The sequence below is a fragment of the Balearica regulorum genome, chromosome 1, assembly GCF_011004875.1.
Source record: "Balearica regulorum gibbericeps isolate bBalReg1 chromosome 1, bBalReg1.pri, whole genome shotgun sequence".
Classification (NCBI taxonomy): Eukaryota; Metazoa; Chordata; class Aves; order Gruiformes; family Gruidae; genus Balearica; species Balearica regulorum.
Genome location: NC_046184.1, coordinates 132,809,084 through 132,830,912, shown reverse-complemented (window position 1 = coordinate 132,830,912; position 21,829 = coordinate 132,809,084). Strand labels below are relative to the sequence as shown.

Below are 21,829 nucleotides of genomic sequence, written 5' to 3'. Positions count from 1 at the left end.
CCAGAAACCCCCACCGAGGGGAGGTGGCTCCGGGCCCGGCGCGGGGTGAGGCGGCAGGAGAGGCTTACCGCAGGGGACAGCCCCGACCGCCGCCACCGGCAGGAAGGCTTACCGAGCGGCTGTCCGCCCGTCACTGCCCGCCGAGCAGCTGCCTCACCGCCTCGGCAACCGGGCCCCGCGCATGCGCGCCGCGGAGGAGACACGCAGGGAAAGACGCCGGTCGGCCCGTCGCTGGGGAGCGATTTTCGGCTGGCGTCGTGAGCGCCGTCACTTCGGGGAGCGTGTCGGTTGGCCGGGAGGCGGGCGGTTGGCGGTCGCGGGCGGGTTGGGCGGTGGCTGAAGGAGACTCGAGGACGGGGTCCCGCGCCAGGTACTGCCGTCCTTCCCCGCTCCATGCGCAAGATGTTGCTGGCCGCGCTCTCCCGGGTGCTGCAGGGTCCGGCCGCCGCCGCCGGGAGGACGGTGAGTGCGGCCGTTACCTGTCCGGCCGGAACGCGGGGAACCAACGGCCCCAACGGGCGCGGCGGGGCAGCCTGGGGCTGGCGGGCGCCCCCTGCGTGTGGGGTGTGCGAGGCGGGGGGATGGGGGGGGCGCTGCCTGTGGCGGCCGGGCGGGGACGACGACCGGTGCCGCCTCAGCCGTCCCGTCACTCGCCCAGCGCGTGGGCTGGCGCGGGCCCTGCCGGGGCGCGGCGTGAGGGCGGCGTGTCCGTGGTACGGCACGGCTGCCGCGGCGGGGTCACGGTGTGTCCTGTGGAGACAGCCCGGGTGGAACGGCTGGCAGCCCGGTTGCTTGGTTCCGGCGGCAAAAATAAAAGCTTTTTTTTTTATTAATTAAAAAAAAAAGGGGTTTTTTTCTCCTCTGTGTAAAAAACTGCGAGAAAATACAGCTTTTTCTTTACGGCGTCACAGTTCGGGAGGAAGGTGTGCGGGCAGGGCAGGGCAGGGCCGGGCCTTGCAGCGGCGGTGCCGGCTGGAGCAGGGGCCGCAGGAAAGCTGGCGGCTGTAGCTGCCCGGGCAGGGGCCCTCGGCTCGGTGCGCGGGAGTCGCTTTGCCGCTTGATTTTTTTACTGTGTGTAAGGGGCTCGGATTCATGTCCGAAACCCTTTTCGGGGCCCTTTGCTTTGATTTATTTTATTTATATATATTCTGTCAGCGCAGGCCAGAGCCTGAGCAGAGGGGGCAAACATACTCTTCTCGTCCCATTCTAAATTCAGCCATCTGACCTTTTTTGAGCTGCTTTGTCTTTCTTTGCTCAAGCAACAGTCTCTTTTCATCTCTTCCTGAATTTTCTTTAAAGTGTTGGGGGTTTTTTGGCATTAGTGTTTCACTTGTGTTTTATGTCTTGCGTGAAAAAAAGCAGCTCTTCCTATGTCTATTGGAACTATACGCCTATATTATATGGAATATGTATCTAAAAGTATTTCCTAATTTACAAGTAAAATATCTAAATTAAAATTCTCAAACGTGGATGCCTAAAATTATTTCTTCACTGCAAGAAGTACTTGGCCGGCTCCTGACATCTGCACTTTCCTGGAAGTCCAAACTAGATCTGATATTTCAATACAGATTTTTGGATCCTAATGTTTGCCAAATATGTACGTATATGTCTTGAACTGGTCCTGTGCATTTATAGTGAAGGTATAAATTACCAAATAAATAGAAACAGTCTTAATCCATAAAGCAGTATTTTTTACCTACTTTGAGCATATTGCAAAGTGTAAAGATGGGTTTCCATGATGCGGAGCTTACCTATAAGGAAACTACATTTTACAGTGTTCTAGCTGGCTAATAATTTGCTGACTTCTCTTCCCCTAATTGTAACAGTTGCTTACTCTTTTTTTCTTTCCTTTTTTTTTTTTTTTGTTTTTTTCCTTCCAAATGCTGCTAACCTAGGGAGCTGTTAGTGAGGTAAGGCCTGAATCAGTTTTGTCAAGGTTTGTTTTTGACACGTGTCCTGGCCATGTATTAGAACTTTAGCTTTTATGTTGTTTTCAGGGCAGGGGGTTGGACTGGATGGTCCATTCCAACCTTGGCCATTCTGTGATACTGTGAATCCCAGATTTGTGATTTACTTCCACCTGTAGAAGTAAAATAGCTTTTGCTCACCGATAATACTGATGCATTGTGATAAACACTGTAGAAACTTGGTTTAAAGAAAAAACTTTAAATATTTAATCTGATAATGGGGCAGGGGGAGGGGAGAGATTGTGATTGCTAAATCAAATATGCAACTGAGTAGGTAACCAAGATGGATTGAGAATTTTTTCCTGAATTTTTTCCAAGCTTTATACCTGTCCATCAGGCCTTTTTTTTTGGAGACAGTGACCTGGACATTCTCAAAATTTTGAAATAATGAACCTTCAGCTAAACGTATGCAAATTCCATGGTTGAATGAGCTACTGAAATTTATGCATAACTTAATTAGCAATACTGTTTTGCCACTAAAGATATAGTGGATTCCTCATGCTATGGCCGCAGTGCATGCATGGACAGATGAATATCCTGTCTGATGCTGCAGCGAAACTTTAAAGTTGTCTAAAAATACCAGATGTTCATTAATCAATAGCCTGTGTACATTCTTTAAGCAGAACAGTAATGTATTTTTAAACATGCTTCTTGTCTCTCCCCCACCATGCCTCCCCTTCTGTTATTGTGTATTTCATGTATGTCACCTTTTATGTTTTTCTATCCTTTTTAAGGAGTGGCCGTGCTGTTACCCACTTAAATGATACTCTCTCTCTTCATTGCTATGGCCTTACATCCCCCTAACTTCTCTTTCTATTGAAAAGAAAGAGTGAAGTAGTTCATTTTCCAGAAATCTGCTGCGTTGATTGTTTTTTGGTTTTGGGGTTTTTTGTTTGTTTTGGTGTGGGTTTTATTTTTCAAATAAACTTTTTGTTCTATCGAGGCAAAATTCCAGTCAGTGGAGAGCACCGTGAAAACCTGCATTGGTGCTCTCTACTCATATAGGCACTGGCATGTGAAGGGAAAAATAATGATTTTTGTGGTTTTGATGCTCTTCGCAGTCTTTTGAAACTTACTGTTTTTATTTTAGATAATCAAGGGTGTTACAAATTTGAAAATCTGTTCTCTTTTTCTAATCTTAACTTTAAATACTGGGTTTTAAAGGACTTCTAGCACATAGTACAAAATAAAAGTTCTCTAGTGTTATAGGGATATATCACTGGTGAGTTTATTTCACAAATTATTTCAATTAGGGAGTACTGTTAGGAATTACTTGAGAATTCACTTACTTTTGCTTAAGAATTATATTTAAATACTGCTCATGTTTTGGTTTTGTCTTTTTTTTAGGCATCTCGAGTGATGGTAGCATCACGTAACTATGCAGACTTTGCAAATGAAGCTACGTTTGAAATTAAGGTAAAGAAGCTGAACGCTTAATGCTGGCATTCCGTGTAAGCGCTTGTTGTAGATCTTGACGTGATGGACTGCCCCCCTTATCTTTTCAATTATAAACATACTGTTTGAATTTCCAGAACCAAACCCCTCACTACCTGGCCTGATTTCTAAATGCAGCTGGAAGTACTGTGCTTGGCAGTATGTAGTAATGTTACTTGTTTCTGAAGAATGTGAAGTAGTGATTCTTTGCAGCTGTGATACTGCAATGCAGCTGTGAGAATGGAGTCACAAAGGAGCAAAGAACCTTTTGTGTTCTGAGGGAAGAGTATTAATGTTTCCTTAATGTTTTTAAACAAATAGCTGGTATTTGTTGCCTACCCTTCTTTCCATCACCCTCTTGTTTATGGAGTCATGGGTGCTATATCCCAGATGTGCAACTGATTGAGATCCATATGGATTTTGGAGGAAAAAATATGGCATCCTTTAAATGCTTGACTTGGTGCTGCTCAAAAAACGTGTTATATTCTGTCAGCTTTCCACTGTGGCTTCCATTGGCAGTAGCATTTGTGCTGGGTCTTCATTCAGGAATTGATAAAAGAAAATCTGAAAGACATTATTTGGTTTTCCTTCTACCCACTCCCTGTGTCTCCATGTCTGTAAAGTATTAAAATTGTATCACAGGTGGTAGGGAGGGAAAATATGTTTATATGAAAAACCTTTTCTGAGTAAATACCAGGTTTAATGTTTGGTCCTGTGTTGATTACAAGACTCCTAAGTTGCTGTTGTTATGTGAACTCTGAAACAGAGCTGTCTGAGAGTAGTCTGCCCATGTGTTACATCCAGTTCATGTAGGCGTCAGTGGATTTGCTCTGGAGAGACTCTTGCTTTATATAAACTGTCTTTAACCTGTATAGCAGTATTTTGGCCATTTAATCTGCACTGACAGAGTAACTTGTTTGGTCTGTTCCACTGAACTTGACCGATTTTTTTTTTTTTAATTATTATTATTTTTATTTTTTATTTTATTTATTTCGTATGGGTGCCTAAAATCAGCCCTCCGTCAGTAGAGCCCGTAGTTTGGGGAAGAAGTTGTACTGTACCCATAGTGATGTGGCTGGTGCAGCAGTGGTTTTTTACTGCTTGTTAGAAGTGGTGGTAGAAGAGGTGAGGTCCAGTCGTAGGGCCAGATCTTACAAACTTTCACAAAGGAAACTCCTGTCTTTCTCCTCTCTTCACTAAGCCTCTGTAGCTCTTACCAAGTATTTGGCCTGCAGCTACCATGGAAATGTATTATTTCCCCATATTTTGTGAGGACTGTACATCATCTACTGCTAGTAGGAACTACAAGGCTTCATTTCACGAGTGGAAATCTGTCTTTATTAAAAGTAAAGCTTTTTATTTCCCTGAATTTGGAAATAGTGCACAAACCTTACAGTTATTTTGACCTATGAATTTAGGTTTTACTGGCTTTCTTTTTTAAAAAGGTATTACGCTCTGAATTTTGAAATGGCACATCATATAAAAATATTCATAAATAGGATGAACTACTTTCAGGAAATAACTACTTGTTCAACTTTGCAGAAATGTGACCTCCATCGCCTGGAAGAAGGCCCTAGTACCACAGCAGTGATGACTCGAGAGGAGGGGCTCCATTACTACAAGACCATGCAGACCATACGACGCATGGAGTTAAAGTCTGACCAGCTGTACAAGCAGAAGATCATCCGTGGCTTCTGTCACTTATATGATGGTCAGGTGAGACTTTTTTTTTCCAAGAGGTTTTATGTGGTCTTGCCCCACTTAATGGAGGGATTTGAATAGAGTGGAAAGTAAATCTAGAACTGAGTATCTGTGTACAATGTCTGAAGCTGTAGCTGGATTCATGATTTAGTTCATTATTTCTTTTAAAACACTGAGCACACAAGGGATTCCCTGAGGGCTTGTGAATAGCAATGGGAAGAGAGAAAGTAAGGTGCAGCTGTAGATGAACTGAACGTGAGGAATGGGGAACTGCAGCACATTCAGTTCAGCATGGTTGGGAGCCCACATCCTTCTCATCACGCTTCATTGATGGATTTTGTTCCAGTGCTTCGTAGGTCACGTGCCCACTAAAAAGCCAAGAGAAGGAACTTCACCAATGTAGTGAAACTTTGCTGTCTGTCCATTCCCCCATGCCATTTTTGAATTGGAGTTGTTTAGATACTTCATCTGGAAGATGGGTGTAGAAAAAGTCCACAGATTTTTGCAGCTTCTGGTTCCCCTCCTGTCTGCTTTTGATAGTCACAATCAGGCTGGAATTTGAAACCCAAGGCTGTGGTAGCTCCAGGCCTGCTGCCCCTTGAGGTTTAAGGCAATCTCCTGTGTCTGTGCTCTTCCTGTTTTCTGCTGATACTTGATGTATGGAGGATCGTAGGTAGCCCTTGCCACACTGCTGACTGTGGAAGCTGTGTGCTTTTCTTCTTTGCTAATAAGCTTACTATTCTTTTGTAACAGGAGGCTTGCTGTGTAGGGCTTGAAGTTGCCATAAAGCCTACAGACCACGTGATAACAGCTTACAGAGCTCATGGCTTTACCTATGCACGAGGAGTGCCTGTTCGAGAAATTCTCGCTGAACTTACAGGTTTGTGCTCAGTAAAATGAAGATTCATGTGCTGCTGTACTTGTGTCAGAAGTTTTTATTCAAACTCAAAATGATGTTGATGCAGAAAGTATACTGGGGCTTCAGAAGCGGTTTAGTGACATAGCAGAATAAATCAATTTTATAATTTTATGCTGCAACCACTTTTTACTATAAAAGGTAAGGAATATTTAAGTGCTGGTACTTCTAAAGCACAAATTCAGAAAATTTTTCTTGATACCATATGCTGTATTTGCTGTGCTGCTGCAGCAGCTTATTTAAATGGAACTTGCTGGTGATAGACATTTGTTCTCAATAGGACAGAGCATTACCCTTGCTAGGAGAGAAACATGGATTTTCAGAATTACACTGCTGAAGTCTTAGGAAGACTGGTAAACACTGCTTGTAATGGTAAACTGGATGGTTTGGGAAAATTTGACTGTAATAAGAATATTAAATGGTAATCTAGACAGATCTAAGATTTTGCAGAAAGGAGAGATGGTTATTCACAATAGGGTTGTAGGTGGAGCTGGGAAGAGAAGAGAGGATCAGCCTGCTAAACTCTTAGACATCTGTGAATGGATGCCGGAAGTGAAAATGAACAAGGAGTTTGAAGGCCTTTATGAATCATTAGTATAGTAAAGACTTGATCTGAGAATTTGCACGCTTGAAACGTTAATACAGGAAAGCACATTTTGGAGGTAGAGAAGGGGGATGGTTTTGTTTACTAAGAATGTATGTGTGTGCCATGAATGCATATTAATAATGTGCATGAAAGCCCACAGTCTAGTGGATGATCAACTTGCCAAGTGTCACTGGATACTGGTAAGAGAGAGAGGAAATGAGGAGATTGTCATGACTGAAGTCTACTGTTGGCCCTGAAACTACAAATATCAGTGATGATAGGGTTTGGGTTTTTTTCTTTATTTCTTTTCATGACACACATCATCTTCTGTAGCATTATGCTTGGGTTTAGTGGGATTCTTTTAATTGAGAAAAAGCAGCCACAGTGCAGAGACTGTAGTTCCAAGAAATGATGCTTGGGGCAAGTTTCTAGAGAGGAGCGCTGCTGCAGCTGATTCTTGCAAACAAAGATCTTGACTGAAAATGCCAAACTGAAAGACAGCCTGAGTTACAGTGACCAGGAAATGACAGAATTAAAAAGTCTTTGAAGGAGCAGGAAGCAGTCACCCAAAATAAGACTACTAGATCCTACAGGTAACAGTCTTCTACAGAAGAGGACTTTTCAGAAGAATTGACAATTCCCTGAGAAATGGTTTTGTGGATGTCAAAGCAGATTGTTGTAAGAAGAGTAGAAAGTATAGCAGGAAGTGACACTGCTCAATCAGGAGGTCATAGATAAAATACATGAGAGCATTGTACAAAAAGTGGAGGGAGATTACTAAAGTTTAATTACACTGAAGAAAAATAGTTTTCTGATTAAAATTAGACAATCTTTTTTTTTTTTTTTTTTCCTTTTTTTCCTTTGGCCTTAGCTGGCAGAATCCATAAAAGCTCACATGAAACCAATTCATAAGCATATGAAAGGTACAGGAAAGACCAGTAATTAAGTAAGAAAGAGAAGTACAAATTCCAGAAGAGAGATTCAGCTTCTAAAATAAACACCAAAGCTAAGGCAAAAAAACCCCCAAAACAACCCAAAACCCAACAAACAAGCTGTGCTTATTAGAAATAAAATAGAAGCCTCTGTGGTTAGTAACAAGAGAGATTAGAATAAGGAACAGAGTGGGCTGATGAGAAATTCTGCGTTCTTAGATCAGCTCATTTAAATAGGGTTTGTTGTAATGCTTCATGGACCACCAGTTATCTTCAAACTGCAGCTTGCGTAAAGCTGGGGTAGGTGACTTTTTGATGTTTATCCCAGGGTGGGATGGGAGTTGTTGGTTTTTTTGGTTTGTTTGTTTGTTTTTTAAATGTCCTATCTGTAATTTTTACTTCTGGTTACTGTCACAGGGAAGACAAGTGTAGATTATTGCAACTAACTTGGAACAGTGTTCATATCTTTCTTGCAGAAGCCAAAAGCAATAAGGACTGTATATACTTCTTCCACATTACCTATATCAGAAATATAGACCATGTTGGCTATTAAAAAAGGCCACCCATATTTATCAGAAAGTGCTTTTGTATATTAGGAGACTGAAACTTCTTGATTGGCTTTAAAATTTCTTCTTAATCTCATTCTGCATTTCCTGAATTATGTTTTCATTATCTTTGTCTTCTTCCTTCTCTTATTTGTTTTGTGATATATTTAACAGTAAACTCTTTGGGGAGAGACCACTGTATCTTAACACTGCGTAGATCTAATGACAACAAAATGGTCTTAGTGTTACTGCCTTTAGGAACTGAATTAGATGTTCCCATTTGCATAGCATTTTTCCTCAAAAAAAAAAAAGAATTGTTTGTTATTCATTTTTCAGGGCGAAAAGGAGGATGTGTGAAGGGAAAAGGAGGATCAATGCATATGTATACCAAAAACTTCTATGGTGGCAATGGTATTGTTGGTGCTCAGGTATAAACATGACTTCTACTTTAAAGCACAAGTTGAATTTGACTCATGTCCTGTGCCAGTGTTTCCTCTCATTTTTGTGGTGTGAGCTTGTATGCAGATACCATTGCTCTGTGGCTATTAAATCTGTTACGTTTTTAATCTGGTTTGCTCACTATTTTGTAAACTGTAGCAAAAATGAATCAAATTGAGAATATAGTTAATGTTTATGTTTCGGCTGTAATACATATTGGAACAAACGGAGGTGGGTTGTTAAGAACTTGTTGAGCAGATCTCTAACAGTGTAAATGTCTCTCTACATACAAGCCGCCTATCTTCAACTCCTCTAAACATTGTTCTGAACTTTCGGTTTGTCCTGTACTCTGCGATAGGTTCCTCTTGGAGCTGGGATTGCGCTGGCCTGTAAATACTTTGGTAAAAATGAAGTCTGTCTCACACTGTATGGGGATGGTGCAGCCAATCAGGTAAACGATGTGGATCCGTGTGGAGGAGTGTGACTGTGGGTAATCGATTCCCCTCCTATGAACTGTGAGCTCTGTCTTTCCACCCAGTGGTGGGAGAGTACCCCTCACCCTGGGGGTGTAGTACCTGCAACCCTGACTTGGAACTTAGGCTGAGATTTGTGTGTTGGGCTTTCTGCTGCAAGGATGCTTTATTAATGGAGGCCTGATGCTGAAAAAGCAATTCTGGCAAGAGAAGGCAATGCATGCCTTCTGTCCCGTAGTCTGTTTTGGGGCTTTTGTTGTGAAGTGCTGTTCACTGAGACCAACTCCCCGTAGGTGGCCAAGTAGCTTGCAAATTTTGGACACTGGCACATCTTATTTGTGTTTTCTTAGGCATTTGAGTAGGGGTGTGTTTTGAGTGCTGTATAGTCTTCAGAGGAGTGGTTCGGCTGAACAGTTAGAAGTTAATTGCTAGGTGCTCTTTATACAGCAGGAATGTAGCATGTGCTTGGATTTCTTGGATTTTTTTCGTCGTGTTTTGGATCTGCCCCTGTCCTTCCCCACCAGTTTTGAACTCTGCTGTTGTTGCTGGGGTGGAGGGAAAGCTGTTCAGCTCCTTCCCTCCTGGAGTGCTCTAGTACCGAGGGAGCGAGTGGGGCTAATGGTCAGTTATGTGAAGGCTGCTCGAGTCATGGCAGGAGGGGTTTCCAGTTACTTTTGTTATCTTCTTTCCAGTTGTGCGTGGCTCATCTAAGCATGACACCCTAAAGCCTCTGTACTGTAAGGAGAGCTCTGAACGATAGCAGTGAAGGTGACAGTGCTACTGAATGGGGAGAAACATGTAACTTACATTTCTGAAGACAAGGGAGACAACAGAGCATCTCGCTGAGCTACTTGTGACATTCAGACAATTATCTTCATGTTTTGAGCAGAGACATCAGGCCAGATAGTAAATTGGTGGTTTAGACTGTACCGTTGATCCGATTTCCCACTTCTAAAACACAGGTGGAGAATCTCAGAGGTTCTTGGTTTTCCCTGTCTGACACTAGAGTAGCAAGGCTGCTGCAGTCACTGTGGCTGAGCTTTTCTTTTACTTTGCTGTAACAGCATCCTGCCAGTTTAATCAATTGTGAAGTTTTTTATGACTGTTGCGGAAATATGTCAGTTAAAGTTGAAGGTTTTGTGCTACCTTAACACAGAGCCTGAAATAGATTTAAAAATTAAGTTCTATAAACTATTAGTTGAGGTGAAAGTTACCTTGTATAGTGTAGCTTCTCTTTTATTCCTGCTGAGCTGCAGCAAGTGGCTGGGTTCGGATCACTTTCAGTATTAAAATTTCTCCTAGCTAGATCTCTGCAGCTGAACGATTTTCAGCAGAGCATAATGCTTGAGGGCTGAGCTCCCTGTCTAGATGTAACTTGGTCTTTTTCTTTCAGGGCCAGATATTTGAAACGTACAATATGGCTGCCTTATGGAAGTTGCCTTGTATTTTTATCTGTGAGAACAATCGGTATGGAATGGGAACTTCGGTTGAAAGAGCTGCAGCCAGTACTGACTACTACAAGAGAGGAGACTTCATTCCAGGGCTGAGGGTGAGTACGGTCACAACCTTTTTTTTTTTTTTCTGGGGGGGATATGTGCCTGCACACACCTGCACAATACATAATATGTATGTATGTATTTTATTTATACATATATTTGTAAATATTTTTTAAATATAGGTAAATCTGAAACTGAATTCCTGTTGCACTTGTGGAAGTACCGAAATTGGAAGTTTGGGGGTTGGTAATTTTTTTTTTGCCTCAACTTGGAGTTTTTGTTTATCAGGTGGATGGAATGGATGTTCTCTGTGTTCGAGAAGCGGCAAAGTTTGCAGCTGAGTACTGTAGAGCTGGAAAAGTAAGTCTGTAATCATCATTCCTTTTCCATAGGTGAAATTCTTAGCCAGATTATTGTTGCATAAAAGCTTCCTCATCTAGCCCATTTTCTTCAATCACTATTGAAATTTTTTCACCTTTATTTCTTTTTTTCTCCACAGTATTGAACCTGTAAGCAATTGAGGGGTTCTTTAATTTTGTTAGAATTTCTTAACATTTAATCGATATTAACCAAGTATTTTAAAATAAATATATATATATATATATATATATATATATATATATATATATATATATATAATCCTGATACTCTCTCATCTTTTTTCCCATTTCTACCCCAGTTAAATTCTGTTGTGAAACATGTTCTGACTGTCAGGCAGTTGTGTTCTTTGCCAAGAGATTAATTAGGGGAAGCATCAAAGAAAGTAGTAATCATTCTATAATTACAACAACTGGAAAGTGAAAAGTTTTGTGAGTCAGCATTAGTGTCTGCCACCCAAGTATGATACACTGGTTTTGAAGATTTTTCACATTTGGTACAGCAGAAAAAGAAGGAGGTTTATACAGAAGAATAAGGTTCTGTGAGTTATGGTCTTAAAGTGAAACAACAGGTAGTTTGAAATAGTCTGAGTAATGATGGGAAGACATTGGAAGGGAAGCAATTGTTTACTGCTGCTCAATAAGAATATGAGAATGAATGCTTCCAATTATCAACATATGCTTTCATTTGAAAAGAGTTAAGTTTCATTTTACTAGTTGTGATAATGTTACGTAAATTAAACTGAGAAAAAAACATTGAATTAAAATAATTCGTCACTGGTGCAATTCACCTATAGCAAATACTTGCTGCTGTAACAACAAATTGGTCACTCAGGGTGGTAACACTCTCTGTATTGTTTTTTTCTTTTCAAGGGGCCTATTCTGATGGAGTTACAGACATACCGTTATCACGGGCACAGTATGAGTGACCCTGGAATAAGGTACTGTGACATTCCTTCTCAGCATTCACTGAAAACAAAGAAGTATTGATGGTCAAAATCGTAAAAGTTTTGGTTTCAATCGTTAAATCCATTGCAAAGTGCATAGAAAGGTTATGATGAAATTGCTACAAGCAGTCTGATTGCTGCTTATCAACTCATCTCATTGCTCAGTTGATAATCCATGGCCATGTAACATACTTGTTTTACTTGCGGTATTAAGAGGGTTAGTTCTAGAATGAGCACAAAGTCAGTTAAACTTCTGTACTTTCTATTAATGAATTCTGCTTTCAGTGTGACTTTATGGTGTGTTCTAATTAAGCATTGACTGAAAAGCAGCACGCTCTTCCAGGGTTTTTAGAGTATTTAAAGCTAAAATTACAGGAACAGTTTGGACTGTCAAGTGGAACACTCATTAAAATTACAAATACACAGGTGCCAAAAAGACTGGGGCATCATGCCAGCTGACAAATCTGAATTTATCTATGTGAAGGAGAGGTGTATCCCAATGCTTCGTTGGGAACTTGCAGTGAATTGGAAGCAGGCAGCAAGTCAGGTAGGCCCCCCTTAGGGGAGATGGGTAGGAGGAAATATGGCCCCTCGTAGTAACTGTCTGAGGCTGGAGTTGCTCCTCTTTCGCTGCCTACATTATACTCAAGGCTGGAGCTACTTCAGCTCGGTTGCTGCTTACAGATCTAAGAAGTGTTCTAGGTGTAGCTGTGCCAGCTTTTGAGTGATGAATGGTGCTGTATTTTCATTGCATTCCCGACAATTCTTTGGTTCACTCTTTTTTTCTAAAAGTGAGTTGGGTCCAGAACCTCACTGCTATTCAAGGACACCACTGAAGAAGTTCATGTCTCTGCTTATCTTGCTCCTAGCTATCGTACTCGAGAAGAAATTCAAGAAGTGAGAAGCAAAAGTGATCCCATTACTTTGCTGAAGGACAGAATGGTCAACAATAATCTTGCTAGCATTGAAGAATTAAAGGTATGGCTTTTAGTTGCTATTGAAGCAAACTGTTGAGCATTCTCCCACTAATGATCTCTGAAAAGCACATCATAGGCCATCACTTGAACTTTGAAGAACATTTTAACATCAATTTTATTGGTGTGGTGAAGTGTTGTTGCAGACCGACTAATGCAGTTGCACTCTTCTGGAAAGGCCTTTTGCTTTTGGGTGCTGAGTGTAACTTGGCACTGTAAGGCTGTGTGTATGGGTGTTAGCGCTTCAAATGCAGCTCTTGTCATATATTAACATGTAGAAATCAAAATTGCCCGGGCTTTCGTGACTACCTAGGAAGGAAGTCTGAAAGGGAAATTATCAATAGTGAAAAGTCCTAGTGAAGGAGCCAGGAACCCTCTAAGCAAATGTTGTAAATACTTTCATCAGCTCGGTTTTAAAACAATTGACATTGACCCTCTCAGTGTTTTGCAGAATCAGAATTGAAAATGTAGCAGCTCAGTGGGATCATTTTTCTCTGGCAGTGGGTTGCCTGTCTATCCAAAAGGGACAAATGCTGCAGTGTAGTAGGAAGTTGTTACAGGTTTTTACTTCATAGACAGTGTTAACAATAATTCTGCCCAATACTTAATCATTGAGTTTAAATTCAAAATTATGCTGCTTTTTCTGAGCTGTCTTCTAATAAGCATCCATTTTTGGTTTAGGAAATTGATGTGGCTGTACGGAAGGAGATCGAGGAAGCTGCTCAGTTTGCTACCACTGACCCAGAGCCACCACTGGAAGAACTAGGTAACCACATCTACTTCAATGAGCCACCCTTCGAAGTGCGTGGCCCAAATCAGTGGATAAGGTACAAGTCTGTCAGCTAAAGGCCTTTTTTGTTGGCGTAACTTATTCTTATGAATAAGTGAATACATTTACAGGAACTATAATGATGCAGAAACAACTTTTAAGCTTATTTAAAAGCTCTTTCAAAAGAGGAAATGTGTGGGGAAAATCCATCTCAGTATGGACTTTCTTAAACATGCTGAATGTTGTTGCAGAAGGAGCTAAATTAAATTAAGACAAAGCAGTGGTTTATTTAAATTGCTATATATTTGCTTTACTGACTTTTCTTTGGATTGCTGTATGTGTTATGTACAGTGTTTGAAAAAAAAATTAAATTTAACAACATTTGTCTGGTGGTCTGTTTGCTTTGTTCCTTGATGAACTGCTTTCAAAAAAAACCAAAACACCCAAAAAAGCTATTTAGATGCTACATTTTTGCTGCAGAAGAGTTACTAAATGAAAACATCATGCCAGGCTTTTCTTCATAGTTCAGTGAGAGTAGCTTTAATACAAAAAGCTATATACATTCATCTATGAAGAGGTGATGTATGCTTTAGCATATCCCCTCCCTGCTCAAGCCATCAGCCAGCAGAACTGTAACACGTTTTAAGTTCAGAGTTTTCACAATGCTAAAGCCCATCCAGGTGTGCAGTACCTGGTTGCAGAAGAAGTTGTTGGTTTTTTTTTTTCTCAGCTAATGCTTTTTGTTACATTGATAGGCATTTGACTTCTGCATTACTCTCATAAATAATTTTAAGTGCATTGACAGACTTAAAAGCTGTTACTGAATATTCACTGTGTATTACACTGATGGTGAAACAAGCTACATAATTGTGCAAAACCTGCAAGGCCACTGTACATACATATATACATCTAATAATTTAAGTGTTAGGAATGTATTTTTCATTTGCTTAATCCCATTGCACCTTCTCCTTAGGAAGCTTCAATCTTTTTGCACTGAGGTCTTACCAGATGTTTGTCTGTGGTTTAATATTGCATTCCAAATTCTGCAGAGAAGACCACCCCTGGATGAAGAAGAACAGAGAACAGTTTAGGGGAAACTCCTTCATCTCTATTACTCTAAAGCGAGCAAGAAGTAAAATCTAGAAATCCCAAGGATATACCAATTATGACAGTACATAGAAAACACTACACTACTTTAAGGTTATGGTTAAAACAACTTCTTCCAGGTCAGCCAGGAGTTAACAGAATGATGATGAAAGGACTTGAATCAACAGGTATGAAAAATAAGTTCTTTATGCCTATTTTCCATATGATTACCTCATCCTGACTGGTGCAGAAACAGCTCCCAACCCTGATAAATGCCAAAACAGATGGCTTGAAGCACCCCAGGTATAGTTGTTAGGCTGCGGCAGTGAGGATGTGAAAAACTAACAGAAAATCAGAGATGAAATTCACAGTAGTTGCCACAGAACTATCACTGACCTAAACTTTCTAAAAAAGTTTTTTTTACAAATGACATTAATTAAGCTCTTAACAATGAACTAAGTAGTACTTTCTTACCGCAGTTGAAGATACCGCAGATCATCTTTAGTGATATCATTAAGGACAGCACTTAGTGTGTAATCTTCTTCAGCAAACTAAAAGGCAAATATATTCCTAAATTAATATTTCTTCTTTGAAACCAAGCTGCTAACTATGACTACAGTGACCCTTTTTTTAAAAGGTGATTCTTTTTTTTTTTGCTTTCAATTTTTTTTACCCTCTTAATTGCATCCATATCTGCTCCTTGTTGTTTCAGCCAGTTCATGAGCTCAGGGTCTGCATTCTCTCTAAGAGTTGCTGCAGACCAGTGGGAGTCTTTAACAGAAAACAAAAGTACAGGTTAATACACCTCAAAACTAGGGCAAAAGGGATGGTCTTCAGACTACTGACGCTTAAAATAGACGGTTTTTTAAGTTACCCTGAGCCAAATCAAATAATCAAACATACAAGCCAATACTGCATACTTTGACAGTTGCACAGACATTTATCTCCTCATACCTTCGGGTTTAAGTTTTAATCGAAGCAAGTGTAATTCCTGAGTTTTTTGCTCCAAAGATTGTCGTAGGAGGGTCTGATACTCTTTCTCCTTCTGAACTAGGTTTTCCAAAAGCCTGTTAGCACATGAGATCAAACACAACCTTACTGAGAATTAGCTGAAAAAAATTGTCATTTTTTTTAACAACTACCAAAGGACAGAGACTTGAGAGATACTCTCTTAAGTAACATTTTATGGCTTACAGATTTCATTTTGGTTGGCTGAGACTCAATGTAGTGGTGGCATTTTAAGGCTTTCATCTTTGCAGAATTTAGTAAGTAGCCTGTAAATTCTGTTCCTATTGTTTTGCAGCCTCCCTGGGCAGAGCTGCTGTCTTTATACTGTAACTTACTGCTGAACAGTGTAACACCGATGTTTTACCAGGGACTTTCTGATCACAGATTCACATCACATCCCTGCAGAAGAATGGCACACTCAGATGTTATAACACACTTGCAGCAGCCTACGAATGTAATTCATGAGAAATAGTGCAGGGGCTCTGCTGAACTCTGCTTGTGCTAATTAGTGGGCAGCCTGTCCAGAGCTGCTCTGGCCCTTCCTTGCAGGAACAGTTTTGAGGACACTGCCACTGGATCAAGTGGCATCCAAGGAGCTAAGGAAGTAAGAAGGAAACTGGCACATTTGCACAAGCCATATTACTTAACAGCTGAAATCCAACATGATGTTCTGTAATTTAAAAATGGATTACACAAAGTTGTGCTGAAGGCTGGTGAGTTGTCATACTGGTGCTGCAAGTGCATTCTGAATCCATTTGTGTTCCTGGAAGGTCTGCTTTATCACAAGGCAGTAACAGTAGGTGAGCAGTATTTATGTTATGTACATACATATCACCGTAGAAAGCAATGGCTGGGAGCTTTTCAAAGATTTGCCTGAAAATAAATCCCCAGTCTCTATAGAAGGGTTACCTTAGGGTCTCTTGTTTAAGTCTGCCCAACTCCAGGCTGAGCTGCTGCTGAGCCTCATGTGACACCACAGAACTAAGGGTGCTGACTCCTGATGTGAGGGCAGCATCCTCAGCCCCATTTTGCTCAGTGGGCTGGTAACTGGCCTCCACTTCATCACCATCCTTGTCCCCACCTTCAGTTTCTGATGCTGGCTCAAAGTGAGCTCGGAGCTCTGGTAAAAGGAAACAGGGTAAGAATAATTTTTTTTTTTTTTTTTTACAAGTCTGTCTTCAGAGGTACTATAGTTCGTTCTTTAGAACTGTGAGTGGGGGAGCTTCAGCTGCAGAAGTGTACTGTGTGCATGACGTGCTCTATTGCACTACTGAGCAGAGGAGTAGCAAAGCCTTACGCACAGATTCTCTGGCATCAGTTCTAAAATGAGGGGCACTGTAATAGCTCAGCTGTAGCGTACCAGTAGAGGTAGGTAGCTGTAGATTACAGCTGTAGAGGGGACAAATACAAATTCATTATCATTTGTGATGAAACGAATAAGACAGACAACAGCTAATAAAATGTATTAATGAAAAACCCTTGAAAGCTTGCTTTTTTTAAAAAAAGAAAAAAACAAGTTGTTTTCCCCTAATGCCCTGGACCAACGAGTTTACAAAGCCCTCCTCTTCTCTGGGTAGCATTTCTAACCCCAGTTCTCTCAGACCTTGCTCCAGGTGGCCACCCTACCCACCAAAGAATAGCTGCCATTTATCTCCTACAGAGTCCTAAAAAATTTGGCCAATTTGGTTTAAAAGCCATAGCAACTTTGGACTGAAAGGGCTCACCATCACTAAGTGCTCTCAGAACATTCTCATACTGGAAGGGGTGCTCAGCACTCCAAAGAGTTACAAAACTACTTGCAAATTTCCAACTTAGACTTATTCCTAGACAGTTTAGTCATTTATCCTCTGCCTTCTCAGTGGTGGTGCTTTTTCCTACTATCCATCTCTGCCTAAATCATGCTCTTCCTCATATTAATGCACTCCCTTCTCTGCATCTGTTCCACAGCTCAGTCATCATTGTTCACAACACATAACCAGGCCTGTGCAGTGTTACCCGCCCTGGCTGTCATTAAATGTTGTAGAGAGTCATTTTCTTTCTAACTAGAAAAGCTCCAGCTTGGACTGAATTTTATTTGCCTTTTTTTTTTGTCATGGTTGGACCACACTGATGGTGCAGAACCACTGGTTATCTCCTCATTATGTACTTTTGTACTGCCAGTACAGCAGTAATCCTCCAGATCAACACTTCTTTCTGCACAGAATTCTGACCCTGTGCCTTTGATGTAGTGGCACACGGGATGCAGTTAATGGCACACTGACAGATTAAACCTCTCAATTGTTCCATTTGCTATAATTCTTGGACATGCAAACAGCCTTTTTTTAAAAAAAAAAAAAAAAATTTATTTTCAGCTGCTTTGATTTACCTGGAATAAGAATAGTGACTGCTGCTTGGACTGCACGACGAATTATGTTATCCATTGCAAACATCCAGTGGGGCCTTATTAAGTGATTTCTTAATACTTTGTTCACCTATAATTAAATAAGCAAGTTAAGTTAAAGTAGCAGCGAACAACATTTGCTTACACCTTAGGAAAGAGAATCTTGTTTTTCAATAGTCAGATGACGTTTAATAAAGTAACAACTGCATGAGTCGCTAAAGCCCTCCCACCCTTGAAAGTAAGTCTAAACAACAGATTTGACAGTTTTAGGCTAGAGCTTTCAAACCATACCCAGAGACATTTAAGCCCCTCTACAGTACAAGGAAGAAGAGGCGTGAGGAAGAGTGGGGAAGCTGCAAACCCCTGGGGTGAGCTCTGTCCAGGAAGAACTCCTCTCCCCTTGCATTAGGCAAGGGACTCACCGCATCCTGAAATCCAAACAGCACCAGATGAATCTGATTGATGGAAGTGCTGTCAAAGTCCAAATCCATTTTCAATTTGGATATGGTAGAAGCCATCACTCTCTGCTCAGGAGAGCGTATGAAGTCCCTTAAAATCCCAATAATTTGCTTGATGTGGGCCACTGAAAGTTGCAGTTCTTCAGAGCTCTGGAGAAAAGATAATGAATGTATATCAAGTAAATCTCAGCGTCATTAAACCTCTAATTGGTAGCATTAGTATATTTAGGGTTACGATTTATAGCTTTGCCCATGTACATTTCACACCAATGCACAGAAATCACAGAACTTTTGTTTCAGAAAAAGGTAGAAAATAAAGGCTTTACAAACTAAATTTTTTTTAATAGTAATTCCTATTTTCCAAAAAAATAAATTAAGTGTACTGCTACTGTGGCTGTCACAAGAAGAGGTTCCAGATAATATCTATCTATTTCTGCAATGTACTGCAGAGGGCAGCTCTCCTCCATAAAAACAGGAGAGTGAGTCCATAAGAGACCCAAATTTTTTAGATGCTATCCTTTCAATAAGCTGAATCTGGACTTATATCTAATTATGCAGACATTTGATTTCCTTAGGTAAAAAAAAAAAATGTTTATATATGCATTTATCATAAGTCAGAAAAAGGTCTAAGATTAGACAGCGATAGGACTCAAGCGTTCATTCTATGATTTGCACTCCACAACCCCCCCAGTTAAAGCCATCCAAGTGCTTGTAAGAACAACAACAATGTGTATAATTAAAAGGTAAAGGTAAAGGTATGACATAAATTATAGAAACGATATGATCACAGCAGCACTGCAAAACAGCTGGAGACTGAGACAGGACTTGCTGTTACTAAATAATCCTTCTTGATCCTGGAAAGTATTTAGAGCCCTGGTTATTTCTGACTAAGCCCTCACATACAAATTCTAGTCCTCCGCAAGGCTGTAAGCAATTCTGCAGTTTAAGCTCAGAGCAGAAATTTACCCCGATTGCTTCCCCAGCCTGAGTGTGTGGGCCTTTCTCTTGGGCCTGTAAACCTCTAGTTCTGGGGCAAGCTGGTCTGCACCATGAGGCAGTTTGCAGGGGAAGCGTGTCATGGGGAGAAGCAAACCCCTGCGCTGCGTGGGCTCGGCTGGAGCTGCCCCAGGAGCAGCCCCAGGAGCAGCAGGGCCCCTGCCAGCGGTGCTGCACGCGCCTTTGCACCCAGAGCAAGGGCTGAGCAGGGATACCACACCAAGTCAGCAGGCTCCCTTTTTGTGAATGGAGTCCAGGTGGAAAACCGTAGCTTTGAGAAGAACAGGTAATGTCGGTGGCACATTAGAAGCAGGCATGAAGAAGAAAAGGCTAAGCAATCAGCTGTTACTGGTGTGTGGCATTGCTTGGCTACAGGTTAACTGAACACACGATTCTTCTTCCTCCTCTTTAGTCACTAAACCTTCCCAATCAACCCTTACGTCTCCAGAAATCTGCCTTAGCTTTTTTAAGAGGCATGATGTGCTGTGTTCTGGGCACCTGGTTTACATATGTTTTGAATTAAAAATCATTAATTCTCTATCCTTAAAGCAAATCATACCTATTACTATCTGGTGTTCCATTTCCATGTCTTTAAAACCCAAACCTAAACACATTAAAAAAACCCCAAAGCACCAACCTCAGCCCCACAACCCCACACCAAATGCCCCAAACCTTCCCCTCCAAAAAACCCAAGAGCCAGTAGGAGGCCAAAGGTGGTGTTTGCTATCCATTCAGACAACAGCAAATGGCTGACATGGTTACAGGTCTCAAGATTAAAGATTTGAAAAGGAACAATTCAAGCACGTTCGTTTATGAGTTTTCAGAAAAGGAATAATACTACCTGGCTTGTCATTTTCCTTTTGACATGGGAAAAGGAAAGCTGAAGTGAAATTACCTGTGCAATACAGTCCTGCAAATTGGAAGCAACTATATTCTGTTCTTCCTTCAGGATTTTATATAGGATCGCTCGGCGTTCGCTGTCCTTCCGCAGCAGAAACAGACCGGAATCCTTATCCTCAACAGAAGGAGAGGCGCTCCTGTCCTCTGAGGCCAAGCCCTCATCAGGCACGCTGTGTCACAAGAGACACCTCAGCGTTAGCAACACGATAGTACCGTCAGAAGCGAGTAGGGATACTTCAGAGGTTAAAAAGCAAGTTGAACCACAGCAGCGGATTGATCAGATTGTTAAACACTAATTCTGAGACAGAAGATGGCTCAGATCCTCAGCTGGTCTAAACCTCACCAAAGCCAAAAGCACAAGGCTGATTTCATCTCACTAAGAAGGTGGCATTAATATCACCAGATACTGGATCAGTTTTGGGGAGGAAAGCTGAAATCCCTGGACTGGGAAAAATATTCTGGACTGGGAAAAATATTCTTTTTTTCTGGCCCAATACGGTCACATACGCATTTGGAAGTACTGCTTTGTGCTCTCTGATCAGCAGAACTATCTTTCTGCTGCTCCTTTCCCACATTTTTTCCATGAGTACATGGAAGGGTCAACTCTTCCGCTAACTTCTGAATCCATATCCACTCACTCAGTAAGACTGAGGAGGGAAAAGTATGTAAATCCGTGGAAACCTCAAGGAGAAAGAATCATTGTTCATTAATTAAATATAGACAATATTTAAATTAACTAACTGGTAACTTGCCTATGCAACTCGCTTGCTGTTTGACACACCTGCTTATCTACTCATTATGTGAAAAAATTGCCCTCAGATAAAATATAATGTGAATTAAATCCACATAATCCCTCATGGGCGTGAAGTGAAAAGTGAATGCTTTACCTTAGTAAATGGGAAATGGGATGTGTTGTGTGAATCTCTGAAATGGTTCTCTTTGGCCTTTCGAAAAACATGTCATGCTGTACATCAGAGTCTGGCGAAACAGAGCCATGCTCACTGCTGCTACTGCCAGCCTGTTCTCCATGGATCAGCAGCGGGAGGGATGTATTACGATTGTAATCTAGGAACAGACGTTGTAAAACATGTAACAGGACTAGGCAGGAAAGGGCAATGAGCTTAAAGCAGCCGTGATCATCTTCAGTGATATATCAAGCCCTCGTTTTGCAAAAGGGCTGACAGACAGGTAACCTTGTTGGTAGAAAACAGCAATGCAACTCAAAATCACTATATGCATAAGCACTAAAAGGTGTGAACAAGCTAATTGCTGAACCCAAAGATAGCAAAGCAGCAAGATACATGTAAGAACTGCCATTTTGTTACCCTCTTTTGCGCACAGACACACATATATACACATACACACACTCCCTCTTGGTGCTGGTCTCATGAAGTGGTACAACTGGATATACAGCTGTTTAAAGAACCTGAATCAAACCAACAGGTC

At 41.2% G+C, this 21,829-nt stretch overlaps 2 protein-coding genes across 5 annotated transcripts in view; one reads left to right on the top strand and one right to left on the bottom strand.

Moving 5' to 3' along the window:
• Positions 1-230: 230 nt before the first annotated feature.
• On the top strand, positions 231-13,936 carry PDHA1 (pyruvate dehydrogenase E1 subunit alpha 1). Of its 2 annotated transcripts, XM_075775441.1 has the most exons (12): positions 231-462; positions 1,896-1,910; positions 3,315-3,383; positions 4,944-5,117; positions 5,856-5,982; positions 8,418-8,509; positions 8,878-8,970; positions 10,386-10,541; positions 10,777-10,848; positions 11,739-11,806; positions 12,682-12,790; positions 13,468-13,936. In XM_075775441.1, the coding sequence occupies exons 1-12, from the start codon at positions 394-396 to the stop codon at positions 13,630-13,632; spliced, it is 1,209 nt and encodes a 402-aa protein (XP_075631556.1). In that variant the 5' UTR covers positions 231-393; the 3' UTR covers positions 13,633-13,936. The 2 variants fall into 2 exon arrangements, with proteins under 2 accessions (XP_075631556.1, XP_075631562.1); XM_075775447.1 differs by lacking the exon at positions 1,896-1,910 and having other exon boundaries at positions 232-462.
• A 131-nt stretch (positions 13,937-14,067) lies between these two features.
• The window catches only part of MAP3K15 (mitogen-activated protein kinase kinase kinase 15), a 92,264-nt gene continuing 84,502 nt past the window's right edge, over positions 14,068-21,829 (bottom strand). For all 3 annotated transcript variants that reach the window (XM_075775458.1, XM_075775467.1, XM_075775475.1), the window contains 9 exons: positions 21,271-21,448; positions 20,379-20,553; positions 18,452-18,637; positions 18,015-18,120; positions 16,559-16,769; positions 15,596-15,708; positions 15,315-15,412; positions 15,116-15,192; positions 14,068-14,616 (listed from right to left, as the gene is read on the bottom strand). In XM_075775458.1, coding sequence (XP_075631573.1) covers positions 14,535-14,616; positions 15,116-15,192; positions 15,315-15,412; positions 15,596-15,708; positions 16,559-16,769; positions 18,015-18,120; positions 18,452-18,637; positions 20,379-20,553; positions 21,271-21,448 — 1,226 coding nt within the window. In that variant the 3' untranslated portion in view covers positions 14,068-14,534. The remainder of the gene's footprint in view (positions 14,617-15,115; positions 15,193-15,314; positions 15,413-15,595; positions 15,709-16,558; positions 16,770-18,014; positions 18,121-18,451; positions 18,638-20,378; positions 20,554-21,270; positions 21,449-21,829) is intronic.

What these genes read in the sequence shown, in the direction of transcription:
- PDHA1 (XM_075775441.1), top strand. Translation starts at nt 394, where the DNA reads ATGCGCAAGATGTTGCTGGCCGCGCTCTCCCGGGTGCTGCAGGGTCCG. An exon ending in ATGGTATTGTTGGTGCTCAG is followed by an intron (nt 8,510 to 8,877) that starts GTATAAACATGA and finishes ACTCTGCGATAG; the next exon opens with GTTCCTCTTGGAGCTGGGAT. An exon ending in GGGATGGTGCAGCCAATCAG is followed by an intron (nt 8,971 to 10,385) that starts GTAAACGATGTG and finishes TTTTTCTTTCAG; the next exon opens with GGCCAGATATTTGAAACGTA.